This window comes from Erpetoichthys calabaricus, chromosome 3, assembly GCF_900747795.2.
Source record: "Erpetoichthys calabaricus chromosome 3, fErpCal1.3, whole genome shotgun sequence".
NCBI classification, from domain to species: Eukaryota; Metazoa; Chordata; class Cladistia; order Polypteriformes; family Polypteridae; genus Erpetoichthys; species Erpetoichthys calabaricus.
Window position 1 is genome coordinate 274,928,913 of NC_041396.2, and position 18,549 is coordinate 274,947,461.

The window sequence follows — 18,549 nt, forward strand, 5'->3', positions numbered from 1 at the left end:
AATCACATGCACACACAAAAATGGGATAAAATGAGTAATCCCGTTAAGGCAAAAATTATGTGTGGGTCCCCTAAAGGAGTTCTCCTTTGGCATTTTCTCCGATGTCATTAAACTGTGCAAGAAAAAGAGTTAAACATCTCCATCGGCCACCAAGAATCCAATAAAACAAGCATGGATCTGTGTCTCCCAAGAAAACTCAACGAAGCTTAGCAATGTACTGTATGTTCAGCTCACCAACATAAATTTAGCAATTTCTGAAATATTGTGGAAGATCATGTCAACCAGGCAAAGGAATAATACAATCAACTGAGCATTTGCCTCAGAAAATTGATCTTTGTGGACTCATCTACTGTTGTCTATGTGTGGCTTCTAGAAACGTGTGTGAAGCAAAGACATGCGCAATCAAGCAGTGCGGATAGACATGCCCAGACTATAAAATCTCTAAGTCTAATCGGGTTTATAGTTTATATGACCAAATAACTCACTAAGAAATCTATATGTCTTCAACTGGTTTCTCACAGACCAATAACCCAGTTTTTCTAACTAAAATATGAGTCTACATGGAAACTTCTGAAACTGGGTTTCTGTGAATAACTGGGTTATTGCAGTGCGTGTAAACACAGTCATGGTCATTGGGGTGAAGTGAACCAGCAATGTGGCCTCTTTGTACATTCAGTGGTCACCAGCATGTCTACCACTGGGTAGGCCCTATTTTTGACAGCCTGAATTCTTTCAGCTATAGATTCAACAAAGTGCATGTTTGCTCAGATTGCCACACCACTGTGTTCACATTCAGAACATTCTGGCTTAAGCCGTGGACATTTGACTCCACAGCTGTTTTAAGTACAAGGGACGTTCAAAAAGTTTCTGCATTATTATATTTTCGTTGGAAACGGTGAAGGCAGGAGGAGTAGTAATTGGACATCAAAAAGTTGGTACAACACTGGGAAAATTGCATCGCAAACAAAAGTGTGACTAAGTAGAAAATGATGTAATTTGTTTTTGAAATTCTTGATAACAAGTGTGGAAACTTTTTGAACGTCCCTAGTAATACAACCAGACAACTGACGATCTGTTTGCTGACAGAAGTGTTTATCTGACATGTAAATGAGGAATATACTGAATACATAATATATACAATCATATGAAAAAGTTTGGGAACCCCTCTTAATTCTTTGGATTTTTGTTTCTCATTGGCTGAGCTTTCAAAGTAGCAACTTCCTTTTAATATATGACATGTCTTATGGAAACAGTAGGATTTCAGCAGTGACGTTAAGTTTATTGGATTAACAGAAAATATGCAATATGCATCATAACAAAATTAGACAGGTGCATAAATTTGGGCACCCCAACAGAGATATTACATCAATATTCCTTTTGCAAATATAACAACCTCTAGACGCCTCCTATAGCCTTTGATGAGTGTCTGGATTCTGGATGGAGGTATTTTTGACCATTCTTCTGTCAGAGGGGGACACTTTTTACATTTTTTTGTGCACTGGGTGGTTCCATTAGGCACCCACTGTTGGGACTGGGGGGTGAGAAGTTAAAAGGCTGTCTGTACTTATTAATGGTATTTGCTGTCTTGCAAGGGAGTCACTGCTTTGACGTCTGGCCTTAGAGAATGTTTGTTTATTTACCTGGCTTGGAAATATTGGTTTCTAATCAGCATATCTGTACTTATTAATGTTTGGTAACCATACATTTTGTTAACTTGTGTTTTTATTAATTGTTAAACCCAGGCAATTTAGATGTGCCATTGATTAAACTGTTTGTCCAGGACTGACAACAGCAGGGGCTGAAGTAAATATAAACTCCTGGCCAGCAGAAGGCAGGAGGGAGAGTCCACAGGAAACGCTGCCAAGACACTCGGACAGGGCACAGGGGCTCGCAGGCAGACAAGGGTACCTGGCTGGCACGACATGAGGCACAAGGACAGCAACATTTACTTCCAGGGAGGAAGAGACAGCTCCACAAGGAGACGCCAGTTGTGGGTCCAGCGAAAGAGGGAAGCCGCATGAGAGGACCAAGCGAAGCTGACAGACGAGGAATGAGGCGTGCCTAGGTCCCAGCAACACAAGGAGCCCAGAGTGGAAGAAAAAGGGACAACGAAGAGACGCTGACAGGGATTCAACAATCTGACACAACTTCTGCCGGGGAACAGAGTGCATCCATGAACAATTAAGTGTTGGGGTAACACAGTGCCCAAACTGGACTCTGCACCACTAAAGGTTGTATCCTACAATTCTTGTTTTTACGGACTTTTAGAGTGTGGACTGTGTATTTTCCTTTTAAAAAAAAGGAAATTAATTCCTGATATGTTTAGGTTCTGTTATGTTCGTTTATCTTTTTAATGTACCTTATATTGTCTTGTACAATAGAACTTACTGTTGCTTTTTCTAAATTACTGTTGTGTCTTTCATTGTGTGTTTACTCCCTGCCTAATTTAAAGAAACCTGTGTGCTATTACTGGTAAATTTCAGGAGTTCCCAGTCTCTTAATAAAACTGGGTGGTGTAGTCGGATATTTTAATGGTGTCTAAGTTAGATTACCTATAAGTGTGACCAGACGCCTGTGACACTTCAATACAAAATCTCTCCAGCTCAGTTAAATTTGATGGCTGCCGAGCCTGGACAGCCTGCTTCAAATCATCCCATAGATTTTCGATGATATTCAAGTCAGGGGACTGTGATGGCCATTCCAGAACATTGTACTTCTCCCTTTGCATGAATGCCTTTGTAGATTTCGAACTGTGTTTTGGGTCGTTGTCTTGTTGGAATATCCAACCCCTGCATAACTTCAACTTTGTGACTGACGCTTGAACATTATCCTGAAGAATTTGTTGATATTGGGTTGAATTCATCCAACCCTCGACTTTAACAAGGGCCCCAGTCCCTGAACTAGCCACACAGCCCCACAACATGATGGAACCTCCACCAATTTTGACAGTAGGTAGTAGGTGTTTTTCTTGGAATGTGGTGTTCTTCTTCTGCCATAACTCAATTTTTGTCTCATCAGTCCTAAGCACTTTGTTCCAAAATGAATCTGGCTTGTCTAAATGAGCATTTGCATACAACAGCGACTCTGTGGCGTGAGTGCAGAAAGGGCTTCTTTCTCATCACCCTGCCATACAGATGTTCTTTGTGCAAATTGCGCTGACTTGTAGAACGATGTACAGATACACCATCTGCAGCAAGATGTTCTTGCAGATCTTTGGAGGTGATCTGTGGGTTGTCTGTAACCATTTTCATAATCCTGCACATATGCCACTCCTGTATTTTTCTTGTCCTGCCAGACCTGCTGGGTTTAACAGCAACTGTGCCTGTGGCCTTCCATTTCCTGATTCCATTCCTTACAGTTGAAACTGACAGTTTAAACCTCTGAGATAGCTTTTTGTATCCTTCCCCTAAACCATGAGACTGAACAATCTTTGTTTTCAGATCTTTTGAGAGTTGCTTTGAGGATCCCATGCTGTCACTCTTCAGAGGAGAGTCAAAGGGAGGCACAACTTGCAATTGACCACCTTAAATACCTTTTCTCATGATTGGACACACCTGTCTATGAAGTTCAAGGCTTAATGAGCTAATCCAACCAATTTGTTGTTGCAAGTAATCAGTATTGAGCAGTTACATGCATTCAAATCAGGAAAATTACAAGGGGACCCACATTTTTGCACAGCCCGTTTTTGACATTTGATTTAATTTCATACAACTAAATACTGCTTCACTAAAAATCTTTGTTCGGAAAACATTCCAATACTCAGATGTTCCTAGGAAATGAAAGACATACCACTGTTATCTTTTTTGTTGAAAGTAGAGTAAATTATTATGCAGGCAAACTTTTTCATATGACTGTAAGTGGCCTCTGTCGGGCTAAATTTAAAGCCATAAACTAATCCATACTTGAATGTTTCTCTGTTTGTTTTAAGGACAGCCGACTTGAAAGACAGAGCTGCATGACTGATAATTAAAATATCTACATTAGCTGTGATCATAGAAAAAAATAAGGAAAAAAGTACTTTAAATACAGATTTATTTTAGAAATATCCAAACGTTCATATGTGTTAAGTTCAGAGGGCCACAAATATAAAATGTTACAGTACAATTTCTTGTAATTCAGTTGATAGCACAACACATGACATGTTGTTTTCTAAACCTCTTAACCCTGACAATGGTTGCAGGGGGTGTTGCAGCCTTTCCCGGCTAATATGGGATGCCAGGCAGGAATAAACCCTGGACAGGGGACCAAAGCGGAGCACATGTGTTTTCATAGTCCTTTGTTATTATTGTGAGATGGTACACAGGATAAAGACATAGCAATATAGCAGAATATAGTGAATTGGTTGGCCAGATGTTCACAAGCATCATGTTTAGAGGGCCACAAATAAACAGGGCTACCAAAAAAAAGAACATTGTTTCAGTGGAGTATATTAATTTTCATTTGTCAGGGTCATTATTGTGAGATGGTGTACAAAACAAAAGTCTATGACAATGTAGCAGAATGTGATATCCAGTTAACCATGTCCTCAAAAGTGCCATGCTCAGATGGCCACCGATAAAGAAATTCTACAGTTACAACTGTTGTAACTCAATATAAATGTAGAGTAACACGTTTTTCCATATAACCGCGTCATTATTGTAAAACGGTGTACAAACGAAAAAGATAAGGCCAGAGCAATTCATGAGGATGTGGCAGTTTACAGTTTTTAAATACTGGCTGTTGAAGAAAATGTTTCATCGTGATATCTACTTGGTAAATGTGCTAAGTATAGCAGAATCTGAATGGAAATCAAAGTAAGTAGCTGGAAAATGCAGCAAGTAGCCAATTTCAGCATCGCGCCGAACTTGTAACATCACATCCACCCAAATGGAAAAAGCCGCACCAGTTTCCAAGTTTTCATTCCTCAGTCTCTGCCCCTCTCCGTCTACAGCTGCTGCTTTGCGCCGAACGCGGGCAAATGGAGTTCTAAGGTGCAATTACGATTATATAAAATATGTGATTTATTGTAAAGATGGCGAACTCTGGAATATTGTATCTAGTGTAAATCAAAAATCAATCGAGCTTTATTTGAAGTGTAATATGTTCTGGCTTCGTCTGTTGTAAACTTTATAGCTGGACGTGATCTCCAAGTCGTGGTCATTCCGTGCTCAACGGGCTAAGCGATGGAACATCAAATCCACAATTTGTTGAAGCTGAAACCCTGACAATCTTTAATCAAGTAGATGAGATATCAGGGCAGCTTAGCTATTAGCTAAACAACCGAGCCCGAAGGACTGAGGTCTCCTGTCGTTTGTCAAATGTCGTATGTTTTTACATGATATGGGTTTACATCAACACCCGCCTATCAGAAACTAGTAAATATCAGTATTCGCAACCCCTAACCCCAATTGCGCCACTAAGACGCAATGTTGCAGCCCACCTGTCGGCTTCGCTGTTCTGCTCAAGGCGTGCGTATCCCGTCCTGGTCGGCGTTCGAGGACTTTCTGCTGGTTTGGTCGACATTGCTGCGCAGCCAGCTGACAGAGGCAGCGATCGGGCAGATGATTGGGAGTCTCATGGCCATCGACATAAAATGGCACGTCTCCTATGAAATGCACAGAGATTTATATTTTGCTGACAGACAGAATTAATTGCCATCTAGAACGACGGATCGCTCGTTCTCGCGACCGTTCAACAAGACCAGGACTGAGAGTTTCATGCACAAAGGGTCATTTTGTAACGTACTTTGGTGATGCAACACCAGTTTTCAATTTTAATTTCTTTTAGCCCTATTCACACCATAAAACATCCTAGGAAATATTCCCAGTCGTATTTTGTCGATCGTTTTATTAATTCCATCAGATTATGGAGTCATACTATGTTGAATTATTGGCTTGTTTTGAATGAATTAGATACGTTGGCCTCTTTTTTCAAACAGGATGTTTCCCAGTCAATCGAATGAATGTCAATTAACATGCTAGGCTGAGCTTATCCTTCTATTAACTCCAAAAACATTTTATTTCGCACCACATATTGCTTTTTCAATCCCGATTATTTCCATTATCCAGATATCTCGTAAATATGATAAATATCCCCACTGTAAGAAATACAGACTAATTTAAGTGTTTCGGCGAATCCATACATTTGTGTATTAAATGATTAAGAATATGACGATTTCTCAAAACGAGTGCAAATGGTGCTGTTTTGATTGTGGATTTAATGGGTTTGATCTCCTGAAACCGCCTGTCCAATAGAATTTCGGAGCTTATCAGCATCAATAGGTGCAACCCTGAACTGGGTGCCGCTCCAACATAGGACGGACATAGTCCTTAATCTTTATGGTGCCATTGTGGATGTTTGTTTGCAAAGCGCAAATGTTTTAAAGTCGCCACTTGAATATGAACTCTACTAGCCAATCATAATTCAACTGTTAATAAATGGACCGGCATTGTCGGGCTCCGTTTGTGTTAATCAGTCTCGAACCGCTTGGTTTCCTGCCTGTTTAACAAATCTGAGTTATTATGCAGACTCATTACGTAATTAGTAATTTGTGTAGTTTGTAATTCCATTTATTTGTGGACTTGTTACATTACTCCGAGCCTGCAATCAGTGATGGGCGCTATATAAAATTTCGCGCAGGGATAATAAAATCTACCTAACCTATTGAAATCAGACTAGTCATACGCTAGAATTTCATTTACCTTTAAAATTACAATAAAATTAGCGTAAAAATCCACAAGCATCGCTACCAGAGACCGAATCGTCCATTCAATTAGCAAAAGCACATGTTTCAGCCTAAATTATTGTGCATTACATTAAACTTCGTATCTCGCTAAATGACTTGTTCAGTGTATTCAATGTAAAAGTGTTTTCGGCATGCGTCACACATAAAGAATTTTTCTTCTTATTTAAGGGTAGTTTTCTTTCGATCTTTATGTAATAACGTTTTTATTTGTATCTCGAAATGACATCAAACACATTTAAAATATTTTTTTGATGCTCACATCTCACTCTTTTCACTTGTACACATGTATAAAATAACAGTGCTATTTGTCTGACCCCGGCAGCGAAAGTCTTGCCGTCACTCCAAATCCCAGGATGCTCCGGGTGACGCCAGTCTGCGTTTCCAGAGGAACGGCGACGCGCTGCATCAACACAAGTCTTCTCCGCGCTTCGACTCCGACTTTCCGAAACTTCGTCTGCTGTGATTTCCTTCGACGCACTAGAAAGCCGCAACTGCTAAGTAAATATTATTGAACGGAGCAATGGGTCGACCGAAATATTTCACTCCCAACGAGGTGTCGAGGCACAACTGTCTCAACGATCTCTGGGTTTCCTATTTGGGTGAAGTATATGACCTTACACCCTTGCTGAAAGAGAATAAAGGTAAGATGAAGGGCGAGTTATCCAGTACGTACCACCTATGTGCGCGCAAATAAATGACGGGGAAAATAAAGAGTAAGTCTAATGACAAGTCGCGGGTGCTGGCTGCGTGTAGTTTGTATGTTTTCCTCGTGTCAGGGTGGGTGAGCTCCTGTTTCCTCCAACAGTCCAAAGACAGATTAGGTGCTAAACTGGTCCCTGGTATAAAGAAATAAATAAATATATATACAGTATATACATACATACATACATACGTGTGTGTGTGTGTGTATGTATGTATGTGGGTGTGTTTATTCTGCGATGGCCAGGCATTGTTCCTGCTTTGTGCCAGATGGATGCTGGGAGAGGCTTTAGCTTCCTCATGACCCTACTCTTGATAAGCAGGTTAGGAAAATAAATGGATGGATGGCATATTGTCTATTTATCTCCCTGCCATGCATGGTCTTAGGCACTTGGGATTTGTAATATCTATTTCTATGCCAACATTTGGTAAAAATATTTCTAGGTAAATGATCTGATAATAAAAATGGATGATTTATGCACAAGTTTATGATGAAATGATGTTTCACTCTTTCAGTTGTCACTTCCCCAGTTAACTTCCTTTTTATTTTATATTTCGTTCTTAAGCCATCGCCTAAACCGTGTCCTCTTCTCTTTGCTATCCTGTCCCGAAGACTTTCTTTTCCATGTACCAGCCCCTCATCCTTCTTTTTAACTTATGATTGCTTTATTATATTCCATTTGTTTTTTTTTATTTTATTATTTTGTTTTTTCATAAAAATATTCAAGTTGAAATGTAGTTTGTACAATGTACAAAATAAGTAACCATTCACATTGTTCTGTATACTTTAACTGCGCTATTCTAAACAAATGAACAATAACTACCCATCAGCTGGCTGAACAATAACTAACTATCCATCAGTTAGCCAGCTGCTCTTGCTTAATTAAGTATTTAGAATATTTATAATAACAACAATGATAGCATTTATGGTGGGCACAGTGGTAGTGCTGCTGACTTGCAGTAAGCAGACCAGGGCTCACGTCCCAGGTCCTTCTTATGTGGAGTTTGTATGTTCTCCCCACATCTGCTTGAGCTTCCTTTGGGTGGTCTGGTGTCCTCCTACAGGTTAGGTGAACTGGCAATGCTAAATTGGTCCTTGTGTGTGTGTGTGTGTGTGTGTGTGTGTGTGTGTGTGTTCATCCTGTGTTGGACTGGCACCCTGCCCAGGGATTGTTCCTACCCAATGCTTGCCTGGATGTGCTTTTGCCACCTGTGTCCCTGCTCAGGATTAGGTGAGCTTAGGAAATGATATGGATAACATTCATTATTTATAACTTATTACTAATACAATGTGAATATAGTTATGTAATATTTATGTATGTTCAGTGATATGGTGAGGTGTATCCAGTGATGTACTCTTATTATTTGGGAGGTAATTAAAAAAAGTTAATATGAATTATTATTTCCTGACAGGAAATGTTTCCCTGAAACCTATAATTGAGTCTGCAGGAAAAGACATAAGTCACTGGTTTAACCAAAAAAGCAAAGATGTAAGTAAAACAAGTAAACATCCTTTGTAGACATTTGAACAAGTGTCCATTGTTATTTGTAATGAATACCATATGAGTTCATACAGACACACGCACATCCCACCCACACACGTGCAGCCTTTCCCATCGTGAGCACAGACTCACCTGCATTGAGTCTCATAGTTGTGTTTCCAGACTGCACAGAGCTTCCGCAAAATTTCTAGGCCCAAATCCACAATCAAGAGCTTTGAGGTTACATGATTAACTTACTCTAAGATGTCTGTCTGTGCTGCCCACCATCACAAGAGTAGTGTGAAGCTATTAAAGCACCTGATCAGTTTACTGTCATTTGACAGATGTCCTCCATTATTGTCAGCCCTATTGGAATGGGCCAGTGGCTAAAATACCAAATTTAAGGTCTGTTCTGCTACAGAAGCAGAGAAAGGATGAGGAAGGAACTAGGAGATGAATTTTAAGTCTTAAGCCAGAGATGCAATCTAATGGGAAAGCAGTGAGATTCCCTGTGCCCTTTTGGCTCTTTTAAAGTATTTGCCATCTTATTCCACTTGTTCCAGGAATGTCCTCCACGACTCTTTCTTTCTCCATTCCTCTCTGCCCTCAAGTTCTTCTCCTGGCTCTTTCTTCCAGGTGGAGGCTTTTAATGACAGCTAGCACTGCATTTCATTTGCAATGTGAATGTCTTCACTTACAGCGTTACTCTTTGTGAATGTTCTGCATCTCGGATCAACAAGTCTTCCAGCTCTACTATCCTCAACTGGCTTCACGTTTTTCTGTTAGTAAAGTGCTGGTTGGAGGTCATTTCATGGAGCTGTTTGTCCTTTCATACTGTTCCTCATTTCTTTTTTCCCTTATTCTGCTGTGAACTCCTACAACGGGTGTCTATGTGTGCCAGTTTACCTGTGGACTGTTTGTTTATATGTGTTCTTGTATAGTTAGCCATCACATTTGGAGGACGTTTTTTGTTCTTACATAGCCCAAAGATTGCTTATTTTTGGATTCCTTTTACTGTTATCCATTTTTATCTCTCTCTATTATAAAAAAAAACATGCGACGAGACAAGATTTTTTTCCTGCGACGAGACATGATCTTTGGAAGAGAGACAGAGAGACATTTTTTCATGTTATGCGAGACGGACAAGTCCCGTCATACTTACAACCATTGGAAGCAAGTCCCGTGATACACATGCAAAGCAGGTTGAGACAATGGAAGTAGGAAAATTCGAAAGTCTCAAAAAAATGAGAGTAAAGATCGCATTAACGCAAACAACCTAAAAATATTACTCAGGGAAATAACGGAACAGCAAAAAGAGATCGAATATTCAGGTGCTGTACAGGCCTTTAAACGTTCAAAGCTATGCACGTAATGCAGATCACGCGGCACGCAGCAGCAGTAAGTCAACAGCTTCTTGACCAAAGAGGAGGTGAACAAAACACCTATTACTTGTTTCCCAATGTATCACCGTTTAAGAGGGGTTTCAAAGGAGCGACCGCGTCTCCTTGGGGGTGCGCTCAGCCACCCTCTTCACAACAGCGTCTACTAAACTAAAAATCTTTTTAGTTAACCAATAAAAGGTGTCATGTTACCAAAGCTTAAACACTCGCTGATATCAGAGTTAAAAAAGGATCACTAAAGGTTTGCACACCATAACTCGGTATAAGCACATGCACCAAAAGTTGGGTTATGCACAATCTTGGATGAAGAGGGGACCATCACATCAATATTTAAGTGTCGCATCAGTGACAGTGAGCTGGGTCTAGGTAATGGGGATCCCAAAATGTCAGGGCCCATCACAAAAAAACCAAAATGGTCTTGCACTAAATGGTAAAACAAAACTAACCAAATAAATTTGTAACCATCATCAATAGACAAAATAATAATGAAACCATAATCTATAAAGTTTCAGGGATCTAAAAATGTATTATAAGCATGATAAATTATGAAAAAGTCTCAGTCATAGCAAGGTTTAAAGAGTTTATAATTAGCGGGGCATTTAAAGGCACATGTGACAGGAGCCTGTGATCTTAAAATGAAATAAGGAAGGAACAGGTAAATGCATTAATAAAAATCAAAGAAATAGTTTTCACCACTTTGTACTTTTCCAGAAACAAGTTTACATTTTTAAAATTGGTTAGAGTTTGTCCATGAAGTTAGAAAATGTCTTTCTATATCATGCACTAAGACCAAGAATTACACTTACAGTGCTGTCATACCTACAGTTTCTACAGGAGTTGTTCAGTCCCTTCACTTTTTCATGTTTTGTTATGTTGCAGCCTTATGTTGAAATCATTTAAAATAATTTTTATCCCTCAAACAACAATCAGTACCTCTGAATGTCATAACAACATCAGAATTTTAGAGATTTTTGCAAATAAAAAACTGAACTCTCCTATTGGCACAAGTATGGAGGCCCTCTGCTATGACACTTGAAATCTGACTCCGGAGCATCCCATTCTACTGATCATCACTGAGATGTCTGTACACCTTGTTTGGAGTCTGTCTGTGCTCAATACAATTGATGGGGCTGAGTAGGAAAGACACACATCTGTCTGTAGAAGGTCTCACAGATGAGGAAAAACCAAGCTATGAGGTCAAAGCAGTTATATGCGGAATTTAGAGACAAGATTGTGTTAAGGCATCAATCTGAGGATGACTACAAAAAACATTTCTGAAGCATTAAAGGTTCCCAAGAGCACAGTAGCCCTCCATATGTCTTTAAATGGAAAATGTTTGATACAACAATGACTCTTCCCAGTGCTGGCCACGGGGCCAAACTGAGTAATCTGGGGAGAAGGGTAAGAGAGGTGATCAAGAAGCCAATGGTTACTCGGATTGAGCTCCAGAGAACCTCTGTGGAGATGGGGGAAACTTTCAGAAGGCCAACCACCACTGCAACACTTCATGATTCTGGGCTTTATAGTGGAGTGGCCAGACAACACATGAAAAGTTTGCTCGGTATTTGAAGAAAGTCCTTCAGGTGCCTATCAGACTATGAGAAACAAGATTCTCTGGTCTGATGAAACCAAGACAACTGTTTCACCTCACTTCCAAGAGTCAAGTCTGAAGGAAACCAGGCATAGCTCATCACCCGTGCAATACCATTCAGGTGGTGAAGCATGGTGGTGCCAACATCATGCTGTGAGGTTGTTTTTCAGTGCAAGGGGCTGGAAGACTAGTTAAGGGAAATCTGAACAGAGCAAAGTACAGAGATATCCTTCATGAAAACATGCTCCAGAGCACTCTGGACCTCCAACTGGGCTGTAGGTTCACCTTTCATTGGGCCAGTTGACTCCAAGCACAAAGCAAAGTCAGCAGACCATCCCTGTGAATGTCTTTGAGTTGCCCAGGCAGTGCCCATCTCTGGAGAGTCCTGAAAATAGCTGTCTAATAATGGTGTCCATCCAACCTGACAGAGCTTGAGAGTATCAGCAAAGCAGAATGGCAGCAAATCCCCCAAAGTGTGCTATGTTTTCCATTTCAGATGCAGAAGACTCCAAGCTGGAATTCCTGCCAAGGGGGTTCATACTGAGTACTGAGTAAAGGATCTGAATGGGCAATGTTTTTTGTTTTAATAAATTTGCAAAATTTCCTAAAATCTTGTTTTCATTTTGACATTCCTGGATAATCAGTATGTGATGAGGGAAAAAATTAATTTAAACATTTTTGGCACTAGGCCGCATCATCACAAAATGTACAAAAAGTGAAGGGGTCTGAATACTTAATGAAGGCACTGCATGTCTATAAACACATTTGCTTTTATTAAATGTAAACCTTATAATTTCGTAATCCTCACACCTTCCATCCAGCCGTAATAAAACCAGTTCATCCAGTTCAGGGCCACATTCTCTAGAAGCGATCAAAGCATCAATAGATGTAAGTCAGGGACCAGACCTAGAAGGGATGCCAGTACGTCTTCAGACACACAACACTCACAGTCAGTCACCCTTGGCTAACCACCTAATCCAGCTAATGGGCTCAGTGGCTGTCTACTGGGTGATTTCTTTGGGACTGGTGGGCACTAATTAAGTTTATTCTGTTCTTCATTTAAAAAAAAAAAAAAACCGTGACAATATGATTTTCTATCTTTGAACGCTATTTGTTAGAACTTTGAGTGTAGCACCTTTCCAAGTAAAACTTTATATGAAATAAATTAAAAGTTTGGAAATTTTAGATACAGAAGATGTTATCATTTCTTACAGTCATTACAATTTCTGCTCTTTGAAATGGTTCATTCTTTTCTTGTAATGTGTGCATAAATTTGTCCTTGAACAGATCCGGACGCATATTGACCCAATGACTGGCTGCAAAAAATACTACATCCCCAACGGTCGACTTCTGCATGTGCCACCTCCCTACCCACGCACAGACTGGGCAACTGACTTTGGCTGCCCCTGGTGGAAAGATAACCAATATTATATCGGCAAATTATCAGCCAAGACCAGATACATACGGATTATAAACACATTGACTTCACAGGAGCAAACCATTGAGGTAAAGTCTATGGGTATTGTGCTAATAGAGACTTGTTGAAGAAAGAAAGTAAGAAAGTCACATTCACACAGAATCTCCAAACCTGCACGTCTTTAAGGGTTTAGGAGAACAACCGACAAAGACACATTTAGAACATGTAAACTCCACACTGAGCAGATGTGGGATTTGAACTCAGTTTGCTAGTTCTTTGAGGCTGTAATGCTACACCACCCAAATCACGTAAACACAATTATGATCATTTCTGTTCATAATTAGATGTCTACAGTAAATTTGGTTTATCCTCTCATAGTGCTATTCAATGAGTACAGACTCAGAGCACTAACATGAATTTGTAGTTATCTGTTGTAAAAATGCACAAAGAAATGAAAAGAAGAGTTGGCACACCAGTGGGTACACCATTTAATGTCTCTTGTTGAGGCACTGAAAAAAAAGATCGAAAAGATGGTGAGTCGTTGGGTACATCACTTAGCCAAAGGTTAAAGAGCCTCTAATCAAAGTAGCTCCAACAAAGGTCTGGTCTCAGATGATAATCTCTTTCTGTTCGTGGCAATTTATTTAGTGTAGTGGAAATGGAAGAGGTGGGTCAGTTGTTGTCCTTGGCCAAAGTGACCTATCAGTCCTCTGGATGGCTCTCCACCACTCGAAGGCAAATAGAAACAGGGTTAGCCTTTGTGTCGCATTCAAATTCATCCTCGTAATAGTAGTAACTTCGACCCCATTGAGACATGCCCACCGCTCTTGTGCTTGACACAACATAGCTGTTTATATGAAATGCTAAAGGTTGTGTATGTCTGCCTGTCATGCAATTACTCATGAAGCACTGGGATAAGAACCTTGATCTTGGTCTAAATTGACAGGATATGGTGTGATACACACTGGTGAAGTAAATCTTGCGGCGAGCTAGTTATCAGGCTTCTTGCCTTTCCTTTCATAAATTGCATAAGGGAACTGATCAAGAAGGTGACATGGTAGAAAGAAAAAGAACAACAGTGACATCTGCTGCGTGTGAGGCAAATTGCAGAAGCCAATTATGCGATAGGAAGAGAAAGAATGACAACTCCAGTACATGTGGTGCAGCAACCTACTTGTGAACTACAGTGGAACCTCTGTTCACAACCATAATTCATTCCAAAACTCTGGTCGTAAACCGATTTGGTCGTGAACCGAAGCAATTTCCCCCATAGGATTGTATGTAAATACAATTAATCTGTTCCAGACCATACGAACTGTAATGAAAATATTTTTTTTTTTAAGTTTTTAAGCACAAATATAGTTAATTAAACCATAGAATGCATAGCGTAATAGTAAACTAAATGTAAAAACATTGAATAACACTGAGAAAACCTTGAACAACAGAGAAAACTAACACTGCAATAGTTCGCGCTATAGTGCTACCAACCGCTGGCTAAAAACACTTTTTTGAGTTTTAAGCACAGGGAAAAAAATGAACATTTGAAAAAATCCGTAATTTAATAAAGCACCAAAGAAAGTAACATTGCAACAATGCATGCTACGAACCGATCGCTGTAAACAGAAGTGAATACAAAATCAAGCCGAGTGCATTCTTTAACTGCCTTCCTACCATTAGCGTCCAGCTCTCTCTCTCGCGCTGCCTGTGTGTGTGTGCGGCTCTCTCTTTCGCGCTGCCTGTGTGTCTCTCGCTCTCTCTCTTGCTCGCTGCACAAGAAATGCACAAGGAGAGACTGAACACCTACAAACCGAAAGGGAAACTGGCTTGTTCGTATACCGAGTGTGTAGTCGTGAACCGAGGCAAAAGTTTGGCGAACTTTTTGGTCGTAAACCGATTTGTACGTGTACTGAGACGTTCGTGAACCGAGGTTCCACTGTACTAGGGCTTGAACCTTGATGTTGTGAGGTCCAGAGGTCTGCTTGTTTCCTAGTAAAAGAAAAAAATTACAAGACATATGAAGGTAAACAATGAAACAGAAATGAAAATCACTGTTTAAAAATTAACAAAATCATACTATTAGAAACTCAGTTAGCATGAGATCTGATTTATGGATGTCTTTTAGATGTTTCCTCAGTATACTTGAGAATAATTGTAATTTTATTTAAGCATGTTTTTATTGTTTTAATTCATCTTGTTTCCATTTAACAAAAGGCTTTGTAATGACCAGATCCCTGATCCCATAGTTTAGTGGTGCAGAAAATAACCATGAACCTTTGGACCTCCAGTTAGTCTCTTTGGGTCATTTTGTTTAAAACTCTTTCACCAGGTCTGCTCTGAAGAGAACATGATGGAGATATTGGAAAGATATCTGAAGTACAACGCTCATGCAGCCAGCTACACGTGGAAGTATAACAGTGTTAATCTGGATATGTCCCAGACTCTAGCAGAGAATGGAGTGGAGGACGAGGATGAGGAATTCTATACCCTACATATGGACAGGGATCGCTGGACTCCCGCCATCCATTTATACTTTAATGATGACCTCACAGAACTCTAGGCAGTTTTTTTTTTTTCTTCTTGAAGCACTTTGCAGTCATCTTACTTAGGATTATAATATTATGTGCCATCTGATGACTACCGAAGCAACACTGCAGGAGTCAACTACTTATGTCTGTTTGTTCACTCTTTGTTAGCATGATGCAGATAGGAGAAGACATTTTAGATTATTCAGGACCTTCAAATAGGATATACAGCAGCTATTCGTTCATTCTAAACAATGAACAATGTTTTTTATCAACTGGAATGCATTATGTCAAAGTTAAAAACTTCCACATTTTAATGATAAAGTATTTATTATGAATAAGACCTCATGAGTCATATTTAAGACCTCAAGAATCACACCAGGTATTTTTTGTCAAAGTACCTTTAACTAACCATGAAATATCCTGTCTCTGTCACTTACTGTTCAGAATGTAGTACCCCGTAACGAGGTTGTGGTGACATCTCAGTCACCGATAGGTTTCAGCATGTGTCCTCACATATTTGAGATGTCTGCACTCTGTGCACCGTTTTTAGACCCTCACTTTAGTGATTTAGATTTGCTTTGCCTTCTGTAACAGTCCCTTTAAGTACTGTAATGTGTTTCACTGTAGATGAAGTTTGTGTGTTTATTCACAGTGTCTGTTTATGACCAGTAAACTTTGAATTGATGTGAAGTGCAGACTAAGTAGTTAGCAGAAAATGGTGTCCTGTACAGCATTAAACAGTGCCAAGAAAAATTAAAACATTATTATACAAGACAATTTTCTCGGTATTTTCCTTTTCAGTAAGTATGATACAAGCAAGTATACGGCATGCCTCATACGTTTGATGTTGTCACTGTGTATGTGAATCCTTTTTAAGCTTTTTGCTGGTAATTAGAAAAATCACGTGAAGCCAATCTGTCAGCCTCTTTGTGGTTCTTGACGTTCAGAAGAAAAGTGAGATATGTGACAATAGCTTCATCTGATATTAGGTACAGTACTTTAACACATCTCCGCTAAAATCCAAAGATGACTCTGAAATTATCATTGAAGGTTGCAATTTTTATACACAAACAATTTCAGAATAAAAATATTGAGATTCTTGTAAGTTTATTAAAAAAGAAGTTATGGCTGGCAGTGTTTCTTTGGGATAATGCTGCGCTTATATGCACTCGAACGATTTGTAGCTCCGGCTTGTGACGTTTCGCCTTCCCACTTCAGAGTGTTCACGTGGGTTTCTAGTTGGACTATTCAGAAAAATGCAAGATCGCTCTTAATTTGTTACTTGGTCTGCAAAAAACGATCAATTAAAGATAAATGATATTTTTTGATGCAAATAAAGAGCAAAATAAACATCTCCCTATTGTAAAAAAAAAAAATCTTGGAAGGAGATGAGATGTGATTTTTCCAGCGAGAAAGAGATTTAACCACACCCGGAAATAAAGGACAAAGAGTAGATGACAAAGTAGAATGTCATAAAGAATTCAAAAACGTTGGTGTAGTACACATGCAGAGCAGGTTAGAGATAATGGAAGTACACAAATTCCAAAGTCTCAAAAAAGGATAGTAAAGATCGCATTAGTGCAAACAAACGTAAATTATTACTCGGTGAAATAACAGAACAGCGAAAAGAGATTGAATATATATTGCGGATTTAAACTTTAAATCGGAGATTTGTAGATCGTCTAATTTGTGTTGCCAGCGAGAATTAAAAGATTCCAAAAACGTTGGTGCAGTATGAAGTTCTGTGAGACGGAGACTTTTAACATGAGATTCTTTCAAGTCACGCCCTACTTACAACTATTTTCAAACAAGACCACGGTCATCTAACCTCAGTTGTGTGAATGCTTTTGGCAGACACACTTCCTGCGCTCTCAGCTCTTATAAAGTTTATCAGGACAATAATTTTATACATTCTAGATGACATGTCAACGACAAAGCGAAGAAGAAAGAGCAGGGACAAACATTCGAAAAAGTCATTTTATTTATTAGAGAGAAAGAAACGATATTCACTCACAGGCAGTGTTGTCACGATGTAAGGCCAAACATGGAATCAAAATTCAATGCGATCTTGAAGAAAAGTTAATTCCAAATATTGTTTTTACTAAAGTTTTAAAGTAAAAGTGAAAATAATGTATATGTAACAATTCCCATGAAAGTAACAATCTCTTTAAATTGTTCATCCGGTTAACCAAACCCGGGGGTGGGTGAGCGAAGCGGGCAGGGGGCAGAGCCCCCTAGTATTAAATAAGTAACATTTTGCTCCAAATGCATTTCGATCAAAAAATGGCATTTCAGCTGAACAGGTTACATGTTTCATTTTAAAGAACTGACTAAGGTGAATGGTCAGAGTTACGTCACATCTCAGATAATTTGGGTTGCTTTGTTTTCCCTGAATTGTCCTAATTGTAATTCCGAGTCTGTCAGGCGTCCACGTGGCGTTTCCAACGCGACGACTCAGATTTGCCCTCTGCCTGAGAACATGTGAATGCAGTATAATTGTACTTTCTTTGCAATCAAATTGTAAATCCTGATGCTTTTTTGCTCTAAGAGAGATAAAATAAAAATTTGAAAAATGCTGTATTGTTTTTAATCACTCATACCTGACCCATAAATGCAATTTTTCTCATTCTAATTTATATCATTGACAGGGAGCCACCTGGTAGTAAGCATATTTAAACCCACAGTCAGCTCTGCTTGTTACCAAGTTATATT

General features: G+C 39.4%; 1 protein-coding gene across 1 annotated transcript; it reads left to right on the top strand.

The window, feature by feature from the left end:
- The first annotated feature begins 7,091 nt into the window (after positions 1–7,091).
- Positions 7,092–16,158, top strand: LOC114647611 (cytochrome b5 domain-containing protein 1-like). Its single transcript, XM_028796216.2, has 4 exons — positions 7,092–7,365; positions 8,837–8,913; positions 13,183–13,401; positions 15,639–16,158. The coding sequence occupies exons 1-4, from the start codon at positions 7,245–7,247 to the stop codon at positions 15,867–15,869; spliced, it is 648 nt and encodes a 215-aa protein (XP_028652049.1). The 5' UTR covers positions 7,092–7,244; the 3' UTR covers positions 15,870–16,158.
- The last annotated feature ends 2,391 nt before the right edge of the window (positions 16,159–18,549 follow it).

Excerpts from the sequence above, each read along its gene's own strand:
- LOC114647611 (XM_028796216.2), top strand. The coding sequence starts at position 7,245 with ATGGGTCGACCGAAATATTTCACTCCCAACGAGGTGTCGAGGCACAAC. Across the intron at positions 8,914-13,182 it reads TTAACCAAAAAAGCAAAGAT|ATCCGGACGCATATTGACCC; the intron begins GTAAGTAAAACA and ends GTCCTTGAACAG. Across the intron at positions 13,402-15,638 it reads CACAGGAGCAAACCATTGAG|GTCTGCTCTGAAGAGAACAT; the intron begins GTAAAGTCTATG and ends CTCTTTCACCAG.